At 47.4% G+C, this 18,119-nt stretch overlaps 1 protein-coding gene across 2 annotated transcripts in view; it reads left to right on the top strand.

Moving 5' to 3' along the window:
* RBM22 (RNA binding motif protein 22) overlaps positions 1-18,119 on the top strand; it is a 162,099-nt gene that overhangs the window by 52,689 nt on the left and 91,291 nt on the right. For both annotated transcript variants that reach the window (XM_063923106.1, XM_063923107.1), the window contains exons 2-3: positions 6,059-6,112; positions 13,643-13,672. In XM_063923106.1, the coding sequence (XP_063779176.1) occupies positions 6,059-6,112; positions 13,643-13,672 (84 nt within the window). The remainder of the gene's footprint in view (positions 1-6,058; positions 6,113-13,642; positions 13,673-18,119) is intronic.

The following is an 18,119-nucleotide window of genomic DNA, read 5'->3' as shown; positions in this document are numbered from 1 at the left end:
ATTGACTATAGAGCATTTAAAGGATGCATTTCTATATATGCGAGATGCACAGAGGGATATTTGCACTCTGGCATCAAGAGTAAATGCGATGTCCATATCTGCCAGAAGATGTTTATGGACACGACAGTGGTCAGGTGATGCAGATTCCAAACGGCACAAAGGTGTATTGCCGTATAAAGGAAGAGGAGTTATTTGGGGTCGGTCCATCGGACCTGGTGGCCACGGCAACTGCTGGAAAATCCACCGTTTTTACCCTAAGTCACATCTCTGCAGAAAAAGACACCGTCTTTTCAGCCTTCAGTCCTTTCGTCCCTATAAGATCATATCTGCCCAGGGATAGAGGAAAGGGAAGAAGACTGCAGCAGGCAGCCCATTCCCAGGAACAGAAGCGTTCCACCGCTTCTGACAAGTTCTCAGCATGGCGCTGAGACCGTACAGGACCCCTGGATCCTACAAGTAGTATCCCAGGGGTACAGATTGGAATGTCGAGACGTTTCCCCTTCGCAGGCTCCTGAAGTCTGCTTTACCAAGGTCTCCCTCCGACAAGGAGGCAGTATGGGAAAAAAATTCACAAGCTGTATTCCCAGCAGGTGATAATTAAATTACCCCTCCTACTACAAGAAAAGGGGTATTATTCCACACTATATTGTGGTACTGAAGCCAGAAGGCTAGGTGAGACTTATTCTAAATCTAAAAAATTTTGAACACTTACAAAGGTTCAAATCAAGATGGAGTCACTCAGAGCAGTGATAACGAACCAGAAGGGGACTATATAGTGTCCCGGGACATCGGGGATGCTTACCTCTATGTCCCAAATTTGCCCTTCTCACTAAGGGTACCTCAGGTTCGTGGTGCAGAACTGTCACTATCAGTTTCAGACGCTGCCGTTTGGATTGTCCACGGCACCCCGGGTCTTTACCAAGGTAATGGCCGAAATGATGATTCTTCTTCGAAGAAAAGGCGTCTTAATTATCCCTTACTTGGACGATCTCCTGATAAGGGCATAGTCCAGGGAACAGTTGGCGGAGTAGCACTATCTCTGATACTGCTACAACAGCACGGCTGGATTCTAAATATTCCAAAATCGCAGCTGATCCCGACGACACGTCTGCTGTGCCTAGGGATGATTCTGGACACAGTCCAGAAAAAGGTGTTTCTCCCGGAAGAGAAAGCCAGGGAGTTATCCGAGCTAGTCAGGAACCTCCTAAAAACAGTGCATCATTGCACAAGGGTCCTGGTAAAAATGGTGGCTTCCTACGAAGCACTTCCATTCGGCAGATTTCACGCAAGAACTTTTCAGTGGGATCTGCTGGACAAATGGTCCGGATCGCATCTTCAGATGCATCAGCGGATAACCCTATATCCAAGGACAAGGGTGTCTCTCCTGTGGTGGTTATAGAGTGCTCATCTTCTAGAGGGCCGCAGATTCGGCATTCAGGATTGGATGCTGGTGACCACGGAGGCCAGCCCGAGAGGCTGGGGAGCAGTCACACAAGGAAAAAATTTCCAGGGAGTGTGATCAAGTCTGGAGACTTTTCTCCACATAAATATACTGGAGCTAAGGGTAAATTTATAATGCTCTAAGCTTAGCAAGACCTCTGCTTCAAGGTCTGCCGGTATTGATCCAGTGGGAAAAACATCACGGCAGTCGCCCACGTAAACAGACAGGGCGACACAAGAAGCAGGAGGGCAATGGCAAAAACTGCAAGGACTTTTCGCTGGGCGGAAAATCATGTGATAGCACTGTCAGCAGTGTTTCATCCCGGGAATGGAAACTGGGAAGCAGACTTCCTCAGCAGGCACGACCTCCACCCGGGAGAGTGGAAACTTCATCGGGAAGTTTTTTCCACATGATTGTAAACCGTTGGGAAATACCAAAGGTGGACATGATGGCGTCCCGTCTGAACAAAAAACGGGACAGGTATTGCGCCAGGTCAAGAGACCCTCAGGCAATAGCTGTGGACGTTCTGGTAACACCGTGGGTGTACCAGTCGGTGTATGTGTTCCCTCCTCTGCTTCTCATACCTAAGGTGCTGAGAATTATAAGACGTAGAGGAGTAAGAACTATACTCATGGCTCCGGATTGGCCAAGAAGGACTTGGTACCCGGAACTTCAAGAGATGCTTACAGAGGTCTTATGGCCTCTGCCGCTGAGAAGGGACTTGCTTCAGCAAGTACCATGTCTGTTCCAAGACTTACCGCAGCTGCGTTTGTCGGCATGGCGGTGGAACGCCGGATCCTAAGGGAAAAAGGCATTCCGGAAGAGGTCATTCCTACCCTGGTCAAAGCCAGAAAGGAGGTGACCGCACAACATTATCACCACATGTGGCGAAAATATGTTGCGTGGTGTGAGGCCAGGAAGGCCCCACAAAGAAATTTCAACTCGGTCGATTCCTGCATTTCCTGCAAACAGGAGTGTCTATGGGCCTCAAATTGGGGTCCATTAAGGTTCAAATTTCGGCCCTGTCAATTTTCTTCCAGAAAGAATTGGCTTCAGTTCCTGAAGTCCAGAACTTTGTCAAGGGAGTATTGCATATACAACCCTCTTTTGTGCCTCCAGTGGCACTGTGGGATCTCAACGTAGTTCTGGGATTCCTCAAATCACATTGGTTAAAACCAGTCAAATCTGTGGATTTGAAGCATCTCACATGGAAAGTGACCATGCTCTTGGCCCTGGCCTGGACCAGGCGAGTGTCAAATTGGTGGTTTTTTTCTCAAAAAAGCCCATATTTGTTTGTCCATTCGGACAGGGCAGAGCTGCGGACTCGTCCCCAGTTCTCTCCCTAAGGTGGTGTCAGTGTTTCACCTGAACCAGCTTATTGTGGTGCCTTGCACCTACTAGGGACTTGGAGGACTCCAAGTTGCTAGATGTTGTCAGGGCCCTGAAAATATAGGTTCCAGGACGGCTGGAGTCAGGAAAACTGACTTGCTGTTATCCTGTATGCACCCAACAAGCTGGGTGCTCTTGCTTTTAAGCAGACTATTGCTAGTTGGATGTGTAATACAATTCAGCTTGCACATTCTGTGGCAGGCCTGCCACAGCCAAAATATGTAAATGCCCATTCCACAAGGAAGGTGGGCTCATCTTGGGCGGCTGCCCGAGGGGTCTCGGCTTTACAACTTTGCCGAGCGGCTATTTAGTCAGGGGCAAACACGTTTGTAAAATCCTACAAATTTGATACCCTGGCAAAAGAGGACCTGGAGTTCTCTCATTCGGTGCTGCAGAGTCATCCGCACTCTCCCGCCCGTTTGGGAGCTTTGGTATAATCCCCATGGTCCTTTCAGGAACCCCAGCATCCACTAGGACGATAGAGAAAATAAGAATTTACTTACCGATAATTCTATTTCTCGGAGTCCGTAGTGGATGCTGGGCGCCCATCCCAAGTGCGGATTATCTGCAATACTTGTACATAGTTACAAAAATCGGGTTATTATTGTTGTGAGCCATCTTTTCAGAGGCTCTGCTGTTATCATACTGTTAACTGGGTTCAGATCACAAGTTGTACGGTGTGATTGGTGTGGCTGGTATGAGTCTTACCCGGGATTCAAAATTCCTCCCTTATTGTGTACGCTCGTCCGGGCACAGTACCTAACTGGAGTCTGGAGGAGGGTCATAGGGGGAGGAGCCAGTACACACCACCTGATCGTAAAGCTTTACTTTTTGTGCCCTGTCTCCTGCGGAGCCGCTATTCCCCATGGTCCTTTCAGGAACCCCAGCATCCACTACGGACTCCGAGAAATAGAATTATCGGTAAGTAAATTCTTATTATTTGTTGGATAAGCTGCAACTTGTATATTATATTAAAAATACTTGTCATCTGTGTCCATCTAGATAAGGGGGTTTTCATTCATTTGGAACACTGCTTTAAATAGGGTTCACTACGGCTGGCCGGCGGTCGGGCTCCCGGCGACCAGCATACCGGCACCGGGAGGCCGACCGCCGGCTTACCGACAGTGTGGCGAGCGCAAATGAGCCCCTTGCGGGCTCGCCACGCTACGGGCACGGTGGCGCGCTACGCGCGCCACACTATTTTATTCTCCCTCTATGGGGGTTGTGGACCCCCACGAGGGAAAATAAGTGTTGGTATGCTGGCTGTCGGGCTCCTGGCGCCGGTATACTGAGCGCCGGGAGCCCGACCGCCGGCATACAGAAGACCACCCCTTTAAATATACTGAAGTGCTTCTATAATGAACTTGTCTTCACTTGGTATCCGGACTTCAGATCGACAACCCTTAGGTCGACGCCAATTGGTCGACAAACCTTAGGTCGACATGGAAAAAGGTCGACATGAGTTTTTCACGATTTTTTTCTTTTTTTGGAATCTTTTCATACTTAACGATCCACGTGGACTACGATTGGAACGGTAATCTGTGCCGAGCGAAGCGGTAGCGAAGCGAAGGCACCATGCCCGAAGCATGGCGAGCGGACACGGTGCACTAATTGGGGTTCCTGGTCACTCTACGAAGAAAACGACAAAAAAAACACACAAAAAAACTCATGTCGACCTTTTTCCATGTCGACCTTGTTCCTGTCGACCTTTTGTCCATGTCGACCTAAGGTATGTCGACCAATTGGCGTCGACCTAAGGGTTGTCGACCTTTTTGCTGTCGATCCTGAGTTCCAGACCCCTTCACTTATACTGCCCCTATCATTGTCCTACTTGTGTAACAGTCCTTCTTACCGCAACTGTTAAGCTGCATACACACTAGAGGATATTGCTCTGATCGACGTCGTCTAGGGTTTCCCCTCCCGGGCTGGGCGGTCGGCGGCCGTCCGTACATACTGAGCGATATGACTGGAGTCGGGAGGAAACTATTTACACCAGGCACCACCTGCTGTATTAGCATGGTAGCTGTGCGGTATTGCACAATCACTTCCTTGCGCATGCGCAATATCGTACATCTCTGAATCAGGCCCTTAATCCTGTATCTGTAAGTGTTAAATGTTTGCACTAATAGAATTGGACACCGCTCTGGTGCAGCAGAATTGTGCAAAGCACAAGGGGGTCGATTCAATTCGGCAACTTATGAATAGCGCCGGGAATGAGCTCCCGAAGCTATTCAATTCAGCTAAAGTTAAGTCGGCGAAAGCCCGTTCTCGCCGACTTAACAGGTAGTTTTGTCGGGAGAACGGGCATTCTCCGACTTAACTACCCGCGGCAATGCTGATTCCCGTCAGTATCAGCCTCGCGCCGGCCGCGTGGCAGCACTTTTGTCGGTTTTCTTCTCTCACCTCTCGGGGATGAGAGAAGAATCCCCGACAATTGCGGGTAACTAGCAGCTGAATTGAATAGCGTCGGGAGATAAATTCCCGGCGCTATTCATAAATTGCGAATTGAATCGACCCCAAGGAGTGGAGTGAACCAAATGCAGATTTTCTCCGGTTGCCATTTTTGGTTGTTATACAGGTTGAGTATCCCATATCCAAATATTCCGAAATACGGAATATTCCGAAATACGGACTTTTTTGAGTGAGATAGTGAAACTTTTGTTTTTTGATGGCTCAATGTGCACAAACTGTGTTTAATACACAAAGTTATTAAAAATATTGTATAAAATGACCTTCAGGCTGTGTGTATAAGGTATAAATGAAACAAATTAATTGTGTGAATGTAGACACACTTTGTTTAATGCTCAAAGTTATAAAAAATATTGGTTAAAATGACCTTCAGGCTGTGTGTATAAGGAGTATATGAAACATAAATGCATTCTGTGCTTAGATTTAGGTCCCATCACCATGATATCTCATGGTATGCAATTACTCCAAAATACGGAAAAATCCCATATCCAAAATACCTCTGGTCCCAAGCATTTTGGATAAGGGATACTCAACCTGTACTGTATATTGGTTACATTTTAGTGTAAATGTTTTGGTATGACCTAATGGAGTTGGGAATTCCATGATCAAGCTGTTACTTTAAATGAATGCCGTGTAAAATTAAGCTCAATTTATTTTTCCTGGAGTCTACAAAAGCATGTTTCATTTGGTATGGTTTTGCAGTGAAGTAATTTATTTTCGTGTATTGATCATGCCATCTGACGTGATAATGTTTTTCAGGACTTCCCAATTCTTTGCCAGACATGTCTGGGAGAAAATCCTTATATTCGAATGGTAAGTTTAATCTATGTTTTTGCCTTTGGTTGTAATGCTGACCCTTACAGCACAAAATGTGTCATTTTTGTTAATACCTTCGCTATTTTTAAAACACAGAATATTTGTGCTTGCACTTAAGGGCCCATTGACAATGATGTGCTCATTATCCAATTAGATTATTGTAATAGGCCCTACACCAGAGGTTACCAAACTGTGTGCCGTGGCTCCCTGGGGTACCTCGGGACACTTGCAGGGGTGCCCTGGGTTAGTGGTCCAGGACCAATTCAAATTATTCATGGTCAATATAATAGGCAAAACCAGTGCTGGTGGCTGCCAGTCATAATATATGTGGCCAAACAGAAGCAAATCTTGTCCCTCACCACACAACTGACCCTAAGGATGACATATAAATGCGATCTACTTAATGTAATATTTCTTTCTAAATTTCTCAATAAGAAAATTTTGGCCTAGGGGTGCCGTGAAAAAAATTCTGATATTCTAGGGCGTCGTGATTCAAAAAAGTTTGGAAACCACTGCCCTACACGCTGGGCGATCTGACTGAAAGATGTGAGCGAGATACCGTTCATATCTTTCAGTGTGGAGGCACAAGCTATGAACGTCGCCGGTGCATGCAGGCCAGTATGGATGATCTCGTCCATATTTGCCTGCACTTCTATGGAGCCGGGTGACGGGGGGAGTGAAGAAACTTCACCCCCCTCCCGTCACTGTCCCCCCGCCGCTGGGGCGGCCGTATCCGCCGTCGGGCAGCTCCGCGGCGAATCGCTCAATGTGTAGGGCCCTTTTCATACTTTGATAATGACACGTGACACTACTCAGACATGCTCACTTCTCTTGCCATTTGGGGAAACCATTCACGCAAGTGTGGTGTTTATCATTCTAGAATCCTGTAAATATTTTATTTAGATACTCGCGTGTCTGCATTTTAAGGTGTTCTTACAGATGTGTATACATCCACCTATCCTCAATTCACGCCAAATAGTCCCATTTGATGTGCCGTAAACATTACCCCTTATCCATGACATATGACTTTTCTCTAACGTCCTAGTGGATGCTGGGGACTCCGAAAGGACCATGGGGAATAGCGGCTCCGCAGGAGACTGGGCACAAAGTAAAAGCTTTAGGACTAGCTGGTGTGCACTGGCTCCTCCCCCTATGACCCTCCTCCAAGCCTCAGTTAGATTTTGTGCCCGAACGAGAAGGGTGCAATCTAGGTGGCTCTCCTGAGCTGCTTAGAGTAAAAGTTTAAATAGGTTTTTTATTTTCAGTGAGACCTGCTGGCAACAGACTCACTGCATCGAGGGACTTAGGGGAGAGAAACGAACTCACCTGCGTGCAGAGTGGATTGGGTTTCTTAGGCTACTGGACATTAGCTCCAGAGGGACGATCACAGGCCCAGCCATGGATGGGTCCCGGAGCCGCGCCGCCGGCCCCCTTACAGATGCTGAAGCAAGAAGAGGTCCATAAATCGGCGGCAGAAGACTTTCCTGTCTTCATAAGGTAGCGCACAGCACTGCAGCTGTGCGCCATTGCTCTCGGCACACTTCACACTCCGGTCACTGAGGGTGCAGGGCGCTGGGGGGGGGCGTCCTGGGAAGCAATGAATTTACCTTAGTTGGCGAAAAATACATCACATATAGCTCCTGGGCTATATGGATGTATTTAACCCCTGCCAGTTTTCCAGTAAAAAGCGGGAGAAGAGCCCGCCGTGAAGGGGGCGGGGCCTATCTCCTCTGGTAGGAAGGCTCCCAGAATCTCCCCTGCATCCTGCAACTACAGAAACAGGGTAAAAAAGAGAGGGGGGGCACTTATTTGGCAAAATAACAGATATAAGCAGCTATAAGGGATAGACACTTATTGTAAGGTTGTCCCTATACATATATAGCGCTCTGGTGTGTGCTGGCAAACTCTCCCTCTGTCTCCCCAAAGGGCTAAGTGGGTCCTGTCCTCTATCAGAGCATTCCCTGTGTGTGTGCTGGGTGTCGGTACGTGTGTGTCGACATGTATGAGGAGGAAAATGATGTGGAGGCGGAGCAGAGTGTCTGTAACAGTGATGTCACCCCCTAGGGGGTCGACACCTGAGTGGATGTACTGTTGAAAATTACGTGACAGTGTCAGCTCTATATAAAAAAAAACAGTGGTTGACATGAGACAGCCGGCTACTCAGCTTGTGCCTGTACAGACGTCTCATAGGCCGTCAGGCAGATGGCAGATACAGACGCCGACACGGATACTGACTCCTGTGTCGACGGTGAAGAGACAACCGTGATTTCCAGTAGGGCCACACGTTACATGATTGAGACAATGGAAAATGTTTTATACATTTCTGATAATACGAGTACCACCAAAAAAAGGGGTATTATGTTCGGTGAGGGAAAAACTACCTGTAGTTTTCCTGAATCTGAGAAATAAAATGTGTGATGATGCGTGGGTTTCCCCCCGATAACAATTAATAATTTCTTAAAAAGTATTGGCTGCATACCCTTTCCCGCCAGAGGTTAGGATGCATTGGGAAACACCCCCTAGGGGGGATAAGGCGCTCACACGCTTGTAAGAACAAGGGCTCTACCCTCTCATGAGATGGCCGCCCTTAAGGATCCTGCTGATAGAAAGCAGGAGGGTATCCAAAAAAAGGTATTTACACACATACTGGTGTTCTACTGCGACCAGCTATCGCCTCAGCCTGGAGGTGCAGTGCTGGGTTGGCATGGTCGGATTCCCTGACTGGAAATATTGATATCCTAGATAAGGATAGTATATTATTGCCTATAGAGCATTTAAAAGATGCATTTCTATATATGCATGATGCACAGCGGAATAATTGCCGACTGGCATCAAGTATAAGTGCGTTGTCCAATTCTACCAGTAAAATGGTCAGGTGATGCGGATTCCAAACGTCATTTGGAAGTATTGCCTTTGAAAGGGGACATTTGGGGTCGGTCTTTTAGACCTGGTGGCCACGGCAACAGCTGGGAAATCCACGTTTGTACCCCAGGTCGCCTCTCAAAATAAGACGCCGTATTATCAGGCGCAGTCCTTTGTTGGCAAGCGGACAAAAGGTTCCTCTTTTCTGCTCGTGACAGAGGGAGAGGAAAAAGGCTGCAGAGATCAGCCAGTTCCCAGGAACAGAAACCCTTTCCAGCCTCTGCCAAGCCCTCAGTATGACGCTAGGGCTTTACAAGCTCAGGCACGGTGGGGGCCCGTTCTCAATGAATTTCAGTGCGCAGTGGGCTCACTCGCAAGTAGACCCCTGGATCCTTCAGGTAATATCTCAGGGGTACATATTGGAATTCGAGACGTCTCCCCCTCGCCGTTTCCAAAAGTCGACTTTACCGACGTCTCCCTCTGATAGGGAGGCAGTTTTGGAAGCCATTCACAAGCTGTATTCCCAGCAGGTGATAATCAAGGTACCCCTCCTGCAACAGGGAACGGGGTATTATTCCACACTATTGTGGTACCGAAGCCAGACGGCTCGGTGAGACCGATTCTAAAATCTTTGAACACTTACATACAGAGGTTCAAATTCAAGATTGAGTCACTCAGAGCAGTGATTGCGAACCTGGAAGAAGGGGACTACATGATGTCTCGGGACATCAAGGATGCTTACCTTCATGTCAAAATTTACCCTTCTCACCAAGGGTACCTCAGGTTTATGGTACAGAACTGTCACTATCAGTTCAGACGCTGCCGTAGGGATGGTCCACGGCACCCCGGGTCTTTACCAAGGTAATGGCCGAAATGATGATGTTCCTTCGAAGGAAGGGAATTTTAGTTATCCCTTACTTGGACGATTCCCTGATAAGGGTAAGATCCAGGGAACAGTTGGAGGTCGGTGTAGCACTATCTCAGATAGTGTTGCGGCAGCACGATTGGATTCTCAATATTCCAAAATCGCAGCTGGTTCCGTCGACGTGTCTTCTGTTCCTAGGGATGATCCTGGACACAGTCCAGAAAAAGGTGTTTCTCCCGGAGAAGAAAGCCAGGGAGTTATCCGAGCTAGTCAGGAACCTCCTCAAACCGAGCCAAGTCTCGGTGCATCAATGCACAAGGGTTCTGGGTAAAATGGGGGCTTCCTACGAAGCAATCCCATTTGGCAGATTCCACGCAAGAACTTTCCAGTGGGACCTGCTGGACAAATGGTCCGGGTCGCATCTTCAGATGCATCAGCGGATAACCCTGTCACCAAGGACAAGGGTGTCCCTCCTGTGGTGGTTGCAGAGTGCTCATCTTCTAGAGGGCCGCAGATTCGGCATTCAGGACTGGGTCCTGGTAACCACGGATGCCAGCCTGCGAGGCTGGGGAGCAGTCACACAGGGAAGGAATATCCAGGACTTCTGGTCAAGCCTGGAGACATCACTTCACATAAATATCCTGAAGCTAAGGGACATTTACAATGCTCTAAGCTTAGCAAGACCTTTGCTTCAAGGACAGCCGGTGTTGATCCATTCGGACAACATCACGGCAGTCACCCACGTAAACAGACAGGGTGGCACAAGAAGCAGAAGGGCAGTGACAGAAGCTGCAAGGATTCTTCGCTGGGCGGAAAATCATGGGATAGCACTGTCAGCAGTATTCATTCCGGGAGTGGACAACTGGGAAGCAGACTTCCTCAGCACGACCTCCACCCGGGGAGAGTGGGGACTTCACCCAGAAGTCTTCCACAGGATTATAAACCGTTGGGAAAAACTCGACAGGTATTGCGCCAGGTCCAGGGACCCTCAGGCAATAGCTGTAGACGCTCTGGTAACACCGTGGGTGTACCAGTCAGGGTATGTGTTTCCTCCTCTGCCTCTCATACCCAAGGTACTGAGATTGATAAGATGGTGAGGAGTAAGCACTATATTCGTGGCTCCGGATTGGCCAAGAAGGACTTGGTAACCGGAACTTCAAGAGATGCTCACGGAGGATCCGTGGCCTCTACCTCTAAGAAGGGACCTGCTCCAGCAAGGACCCTGTCTGTTCCAAGACTTACCGCGGCTGCGTTTGACGGCATGGCGGTTGAACGCCGGATCCTGAAGGAAAAAGGGCATTCCGGATGAAGTCATCCCTATCCTGATCAAAGCCAGGAAGGATGTAACCGCAAAAACATTATCACCGCAATTGGCGAAAATATGTTGCGTGGTGCGAGGCCAGTAAGGCCCGACGGTGGAAATTCGACTGGGTCGATTCCTACATTTCCTGCAAACAGGAGTGTCTATGGGCCTGAAATTGGGGTCCATTAAGGTTCAAATTTCGGCCCTGTCAATTTTCTTCCAAAAAGAACTAGCTTCAGTCCCTGAAGTTCAGACGTTTGTAAAAGGGGTACTGCATATACAGCCTCCTTTTGTGCCTCCAGTGGCACTTGGGATCTCAATGTAGTTTTTTTTTTGGATTCCAAAAGTCACATTGGTTTGAACCACTTAAATCTGTGGAGTTAAAATATCTCACATGGAAAGTGGTCATGCTGTTGGCCCTGGCCTGGGCCAGGCGCGTGTCAGAATTGGCGGCTTTATCCTGTAAAAGCCCTTATCTGATTTTCCATTCGGACAGGGCGGAATTGAGGACTCGTCCTCAATTTCTCCCTAAGGTGTTTTCAGCATTTCACTTAAACCAACCTATTGTGGTGCCTGCGGCTACTAGGGACTTGGAGGATTCCAAGTTGCTGGACGTAGTCAGGGCCCTGAAAATATATGTTTCCAGGACGGCTGGAGTCAGAAAATCTGACTCGCTGTTTATCCTGTATGCACCCAACAAGCTGGGTGCTCCTGCTTCTAAGCAGACGATTGCTCGTTGGCTTTGCAGTACAATTCAGCTTGCACATTCTGTGGCAGGCCTGCCACAGCCAAAATCTGTAAAAGCACATTCCACACGGAAAGTGGGCTCATCTTGGGCGGCTGCCCGAGGGGTCTCGGCTTTACAACTTTGCCGCGCAGCTACTTGGTCAGGGGCAAACACGTTTGCTAAATTCTACAAATTTGATACCCTGGCTGAGGAGGACCTGGAGTTCTCTCATTCGGTGCTGCAGAGTCATCCGCACTCTCCCGCCCGTTTGGGAGCTTTGGTATAATCCCCATGGTCCTTTCGGAGTCCCCAGCATCCACTAGGACGTTAGAGAAAATAAGAATTTACTTACCGATAATTCTATTTCTCATAGTCCGTAGTGGATGCTGGGCGCCCATCCCAAGTGCGGATTGTCTGCATTACTTGTACATAGTTATTGTTACAAAAATCGGGTTATTGTTGTTGTGAGCCATCTTTTCAGAGGCTCCTTCTGTTATCATGCTGTTAACTGGGTTCAGATCACAAGTTGTACGGTGTGATTGGTGTGGCTGGTAATGAGTCTTACCCGGGATTCAAAATCCTTCCTTATTGTGTACGCTCGTCCGGGCACTGTATCCTAACTGAGGCTTGGAGGAGGGTCATAGGGGGAGGAGCCAGTGCACACCAGCTAGTCCTAAAGCTTTTACTTTGTGCCCAGTCTCCTGCGGAGCCGCTATTCCCCATGGTCCTTTCGGAGTCCCCAGCATCCACTACGGACTATGAGAAATAGAATTATCGGTAAGTAAATTCTTATTTTTTTAAAATATGCAGTTTAGTTGCAACTTTATACCATATCCTTTGTGAAAAATACTAATCATAATTGTTTGGTATACTATAAGCAAATTAGGATGCAGATTTCAGATAAAAGTATGTAGTCTAGGTAAAAAGGGAAAAGACTGATCTTACGAGTGGCCTGCACCATGCCTCGTGCCCCTCATCTTTATGCTTAATTTGTGACTTTATACGAGTTCCTTTGTGACAAAAACACTCGTAAGTAACTAGTACACTATAACCCAATATAAATGCACCGAAGACGCAAAATTCAGGAAACACAGGATTTGCTACCCATGATGTAATCTCTAAATCATGGCAGGCGTCTTGTGCCATATGCTGCAAAAAGCCTAGCCCTATGAGGACACCTCTGTATGTAAAATGCGGGTATATTTCACGCAAACAATACTTGTTACAGAATTCAGGTTAGATATGCTAACATACAGAATACGTTCAGTAGCTATATAGGAAGACAAACTATATGTAATATCTTCAAATTGATTACAAAAGTGCATTTTACCTAGCTGTATATATGCCTGGGAGAAACAAGCCATCAAAGCTTGTACTTCCTCTACAGCAGTGGTTCTCAACCTCAGGCCTAAGATTTTCCCAGCAGGACACGTTTTCAGTATTTCTGTTGGAAAGAGGTGGGATAATACTGACCCAGCAAAATAGATTAACTCACCAGTTCATGATTAAAGAAATCCACAAAACATGGCTTGGTAGTGGTACTAGAGGACAGGATTTGCTCTTAATGGTTTGATTGAGTGTTTTTCTGCCTGGGACTAAGCTATAGGAAGTTGTTGGAGAGGTGTTTGATGAAAAGATTGTAAATTGGTGAGACATTTCTGATTCCAGGTCTTTACTTTGATCTTTTTAATGTGTCTAGTTATGTCTTGGGCTTGGTTTGTGCTATGACTGCTGTACAAGTAAACTAATGGGGGTTGTATTTTCTTTCAGACCAAAGAAAAATATGGAAAGGAATGCAAGGTAAAATGAAAAGTTACTAATGGCTTCGTGTAACATGTTGGTGGGGGGGGGGGAAGAATCAGTTGTTTCTCACGTCTGTAGATCTCATCTAACGGGACTGATTGATATTCAGTTGTTTTGGGCGCCCATCAATTTTCGCAGATGTTTGAGCAGAGTGCCCGGCTTTTGGCCACCTTAACTGTCACTTAGAATGGGAGAAGCCACTTTACGCTGCCATTCCCTGCATTTTGGGTGTGAGATACGTAATAAATGAAAGGTGAGCAAAAACAATTGAATAGCTCCTGGTAACTTTATGTCGTAGCTCCGGGAGCTAGAAAGAATTGGGTTTTTTTATATTAGAGGAAACCAGTTTAACTAGGCTTGCCTGGCAGCAATGAGGAGCTATAAAAGCTTTTCCTTAGATGATTTGCACCTTCAGTTGACTTTCACTTACTGGATTGTATTTCAGTTGGCTTCTTTTCATAGTTTTTTATGTTTTCTTGCCACCATTCTCTCTAATATAAATAAAACTAGTATATGAAAAGCGCTGGTATAGAGCAAAACAGCAATTCATTTATTTACGTATTTTATTTTTATTCAAAACAATCATGCATATATAAAAAGAAAAATTCACAGACCAGTGATTAGTTCAAAAATCACAAAATGTGCACTTACAGTGTAAACATTACTCTGATCCAGGGAAATACAATGACAATAAAATATTGCGTATCAATATGTTGCTAAAACCTTGTGGTCTAATGGTGCAACAATGAAAGCTATTTTGTATCAAACAACCATTCCAGCACTCTGTCACACTTGTATTTCAGACAGCTCCTTGAAGGTATGCAACAAATCAGATCAGTCAACATTTGCAATAAAAACGGCACGTGTGCTTGTACATACTAAGGAATATATTTTCTCTATCGTCCTAGTGGATGCTGGGGTTCCTGAAAGGACCATGGGGAATAGCGGCTCCGCAGGAGACAGGGCACAAAAAGTAAAGCTTTTCCAGATCAGGTGGTGTGCACTGGCTCCTCCCCCTATGACCCTCCTCCAGACTCCAGTTAGATTTTTGTGCCCGGCCGAGAAGGGTGCAATCTAGGTGGCTCTCCTAAAGAGCTGCTTAGAAAAAGTTTAGCTTAGGTTTTTTATTTTACAGTGAGTCCTGCTGGCAACAGGATCACTGCAACGAGGGACTGAGGGGAGAAGAAGTGAACTCACCTGCGTGCAGGATGGATTGGCTTCTTGGCTACTGGACATCAGCTCCAGAGGGACGATCACAGGTACAGCCTGGATGGTCACCGGAGCCGCGCCGCCGGCCCCCTTGCAGATGCTGAAACATGAAGAGGTCCAGAATCGGCGGCAGAAGACTCCTGCAGTCTTCTAAAGGTAGCGCACAGCACTGCAGCTGTGCGCCATTTTCCTCTCAGCACACTTCACACGCAGTCACTGAGGGTGCAGGGCGCTGGGGGGGGGCGCCCTGGGAGGCAAATGTAACCTATATAAAGGCTAAAAATACCTCACATATAGCCCCCAGAGGCTATATGGAGGTATTTAACCCCTGCCTGGATTCACTAAATAGCGGGAGACGAGCCCGCCGGAAAAGGGGCGGGGCCTATCTCCTCAGCACACGGCGCCATTTCCTCTCACAGCTCCGCTGGTCAGGACGGCTCCCAGGTCTCTCCCCTGCACTGCACTACAGAAACAGGGTAAAACAGAGAGGGGGGGCAAATTTATGGCGATATTTTGATATATATAAAGCAGCTATAAGGGAGCACTTATTATAAGGCTATCCCTGTTATATATAGCGCTTTTGGTGTGTGCTGGCAAACTCTCCCTCTGTCTCCCCAAAGGGCTAGTGGGTCCTGTCTTCGTTAGGAGCATTCCCTGTGTGTCTGCTGTGTGTCGGTACGTGTGTGTCGACATGTATGAGGACGATATTGGTGTGGAGGCGGAGCAATTGCCAAATATGAGGATGTCACCCCCTAGGGAGTCGACACCAGAATGGATGCCTTTATTTATGGAACTACGGGATAGTGTCAACACGCTAAAGCAGTCGTTTGACGACATGAGACGGCCGGACAATCAATTAGTGCCTGTCCAGGCGACTCAAACACCGTCAGGGGCTGTGAAACGCCCTTTGCCTCAGTCGGTCGACACAGACCCAGACACAGGCACTGACTCCAGTGGTGACGGTGACGAATCAACCGTATTTTCCAGTAGGGCCACACGTTATATGATTTTGGCAATGAAGGAGGCGTTACATTTAGCTGATACTACAGGTACCACTAAACAGGGTATTATGTGGGGTGTGAAAAAACTACCTATAGTTTTTCCTGAATCAGAAGAATTAAATGACGTGTGTAATGAAGCGTGGGTTGCCCCTGATAAAAAGCTGATAATTTCAAAGAAATTATTGGCATTATACCCTTTCCCGCCAGAGGTTAGGGAGCGCTGGGAAACACCTCCTAGGGTGGACAAGGCGCTAACACGCTTATCTAAACAAGTGGCGTTACCCTCTCCTGAGACGGCCGCACTTAAAGATCCATCAGATAGGAGGATGGAAAATATCCAAAAAAGTATATACACACATGCAGGTGTTATACTACGACCAGCTATAGCGACTGCCTGGATGTGCAGTGCTGGGGTAGTTTGGTCAGAGTCCCTGATTGAAAATATTGATACCCTGGACAGGGACAATATTTTACTGTCGTTAGAACAAATAAAGGATGCATTTCTTTATATGCGTGATGCACAGAGGGATATCTGCACACTGGCATCACGGGTAAGTGCTATGTCCATTTCGGCCAGAAGAGCTTTATGGACGCGACAGTGGACAGGCGATGCGGATTCAAAACGACATATGGAAGTTTTGCCGTATAAAGGGGAGGAGTTATTTGGAGTCGGTCTATCAGATTTGGTGGCCACGGCTACAGCCGGGAAATCCACCTTTCTACCTCAAGTCACTCCCCAACAGAAAAAGGCACCGACTTTTCAACCGCAGCCCTTTCGTTCCTTTAAAAATAAGAGAGCAAAGGGCTATTCATATCTGCCACGAGGCAGAGGTCGAGGGAAGAGACAGCAACAGGCAGCTCCTTCCCAGGAACAGAAGCCTTCCCCGGCTTCTACAAAAGCCTCAGCATGACGCTGGGGCTTCTCAAGCGGACTCTGGGACGGTGGGTGGTCGTCTCAAAAATTACAGCGCGCAGTGGGCTCACTCGCAGGTAGATCCCTGGATCCTGCAGATAATATCTCAGGGGTACAGGTTGGAATTAGAGACAGATCCACCTCGCCGTTTCCTGAAGTCTGCTTTACCAACGTCCCCCTCCGAAAGGGAGACGGTTTTGGAAGCCATTCACAAGCTGTACTCTCAGCAGGTGATAGTCAAGGTACCTCTTCTACAACAAGGGAAGGGGTATTATTCCACTCTTTTTGTGGTACCGAAGCCGGATGGCTCGGTAAGGCCTATTCTAAATCTGAAGTCCTTGAACCTGTACATAAAGAAGTTCAAGTTCAAGATGGAGTCACTCAGAGCAGTGATAGCGAACCTGGAAGAGGGGGACTTTATGGTATCCTTGGACATCAAGGATGCGTATCTCCACGTTCCAATTTACCCCTCACACCAGGGGTACCTCAGGTTCGTTGTACAAAACTGTCACTATCAGTTTCAGACGCTGCCGTTCGGATTGTCCACGGCACCTCGGGTCTTTACAAAGGTAATGGCCGAGATGATGATTCTTCTTCGAAGAAAAGGCATATTAATTATCCCATACTTGGACGATCTCCTAATAAGGGCAAGGTCCAGAGAACAGCTAGAGATGGGATTAGCACTGTCTCAAGAAGTGCTAAAACAGCACGGGTGGATTCTGAATATTCCAAAATCCCAGTTAATGCCGACAACTCGTCTGCTGTTCCTAGGGATGATTCTGGACACGGTTCAGAAAAAGGTTTTTCTCCCGGAGGAAAAAGCCAAGGAGTTATCCGAGCTTGTCAGGAACCTCCTAAAACCAGGAAAGGTGTCTGTACATCAATGCACAAGAGTCCTGGGAAAAATGGTGGCTTCTTACGAAGCAATTCCATTCGGCAGATTCCACGCAAGAATTTTCCAAAGGGATCTGTTGGACAAATGGTCAGGGTCGCATCTTCAGATGCACCTGCGGATAACCCTGTCTCCAAGGACAAGGGTGTCTCTTCTGTGGTGGTTGCAGAGTGCTCATCTATTGGAGGGCCGCAGATTCGGCATACAGGATTGGATCCTGGTGACCACGGACGCCAGCCTGAGAGGCTGGGGAGCAGTCGCACAAGGAAGAAACTTCCAGGGAGTATGGACGAGCCTGGAAACGTCTCTTCACATAAACATTCTGGAACTAAGAGCAATATACAATGCTCTAAGCCAGGCAGAACCTCTGCTTCAGGGAAAAACGGTGTTGATCCAGTCGGACAACATCACGGCAGTCGCCCATGTGAA

The sequence above is a fragment of the Pseudophryne corroboree genome, chromosome 5 (genome assembly GCF_028390025.1).
Source record: "Pseudophryne corroboree isolate aPseCor3 chromosome 5, aPseCor3.hap2, whole genome shotgun sequence".
In the NCBI taxonomy this organism is placed as follows: domain Eukaryota; kingdom Metazoa; phylum Chordata; class Amphibia; order Anura; family Myobatrachidae; genus Pseudophryne; species Pseudophryne corroboree.
This window is presented reverse-complemented; position numbering and strand designations above follow the sequence as displayed.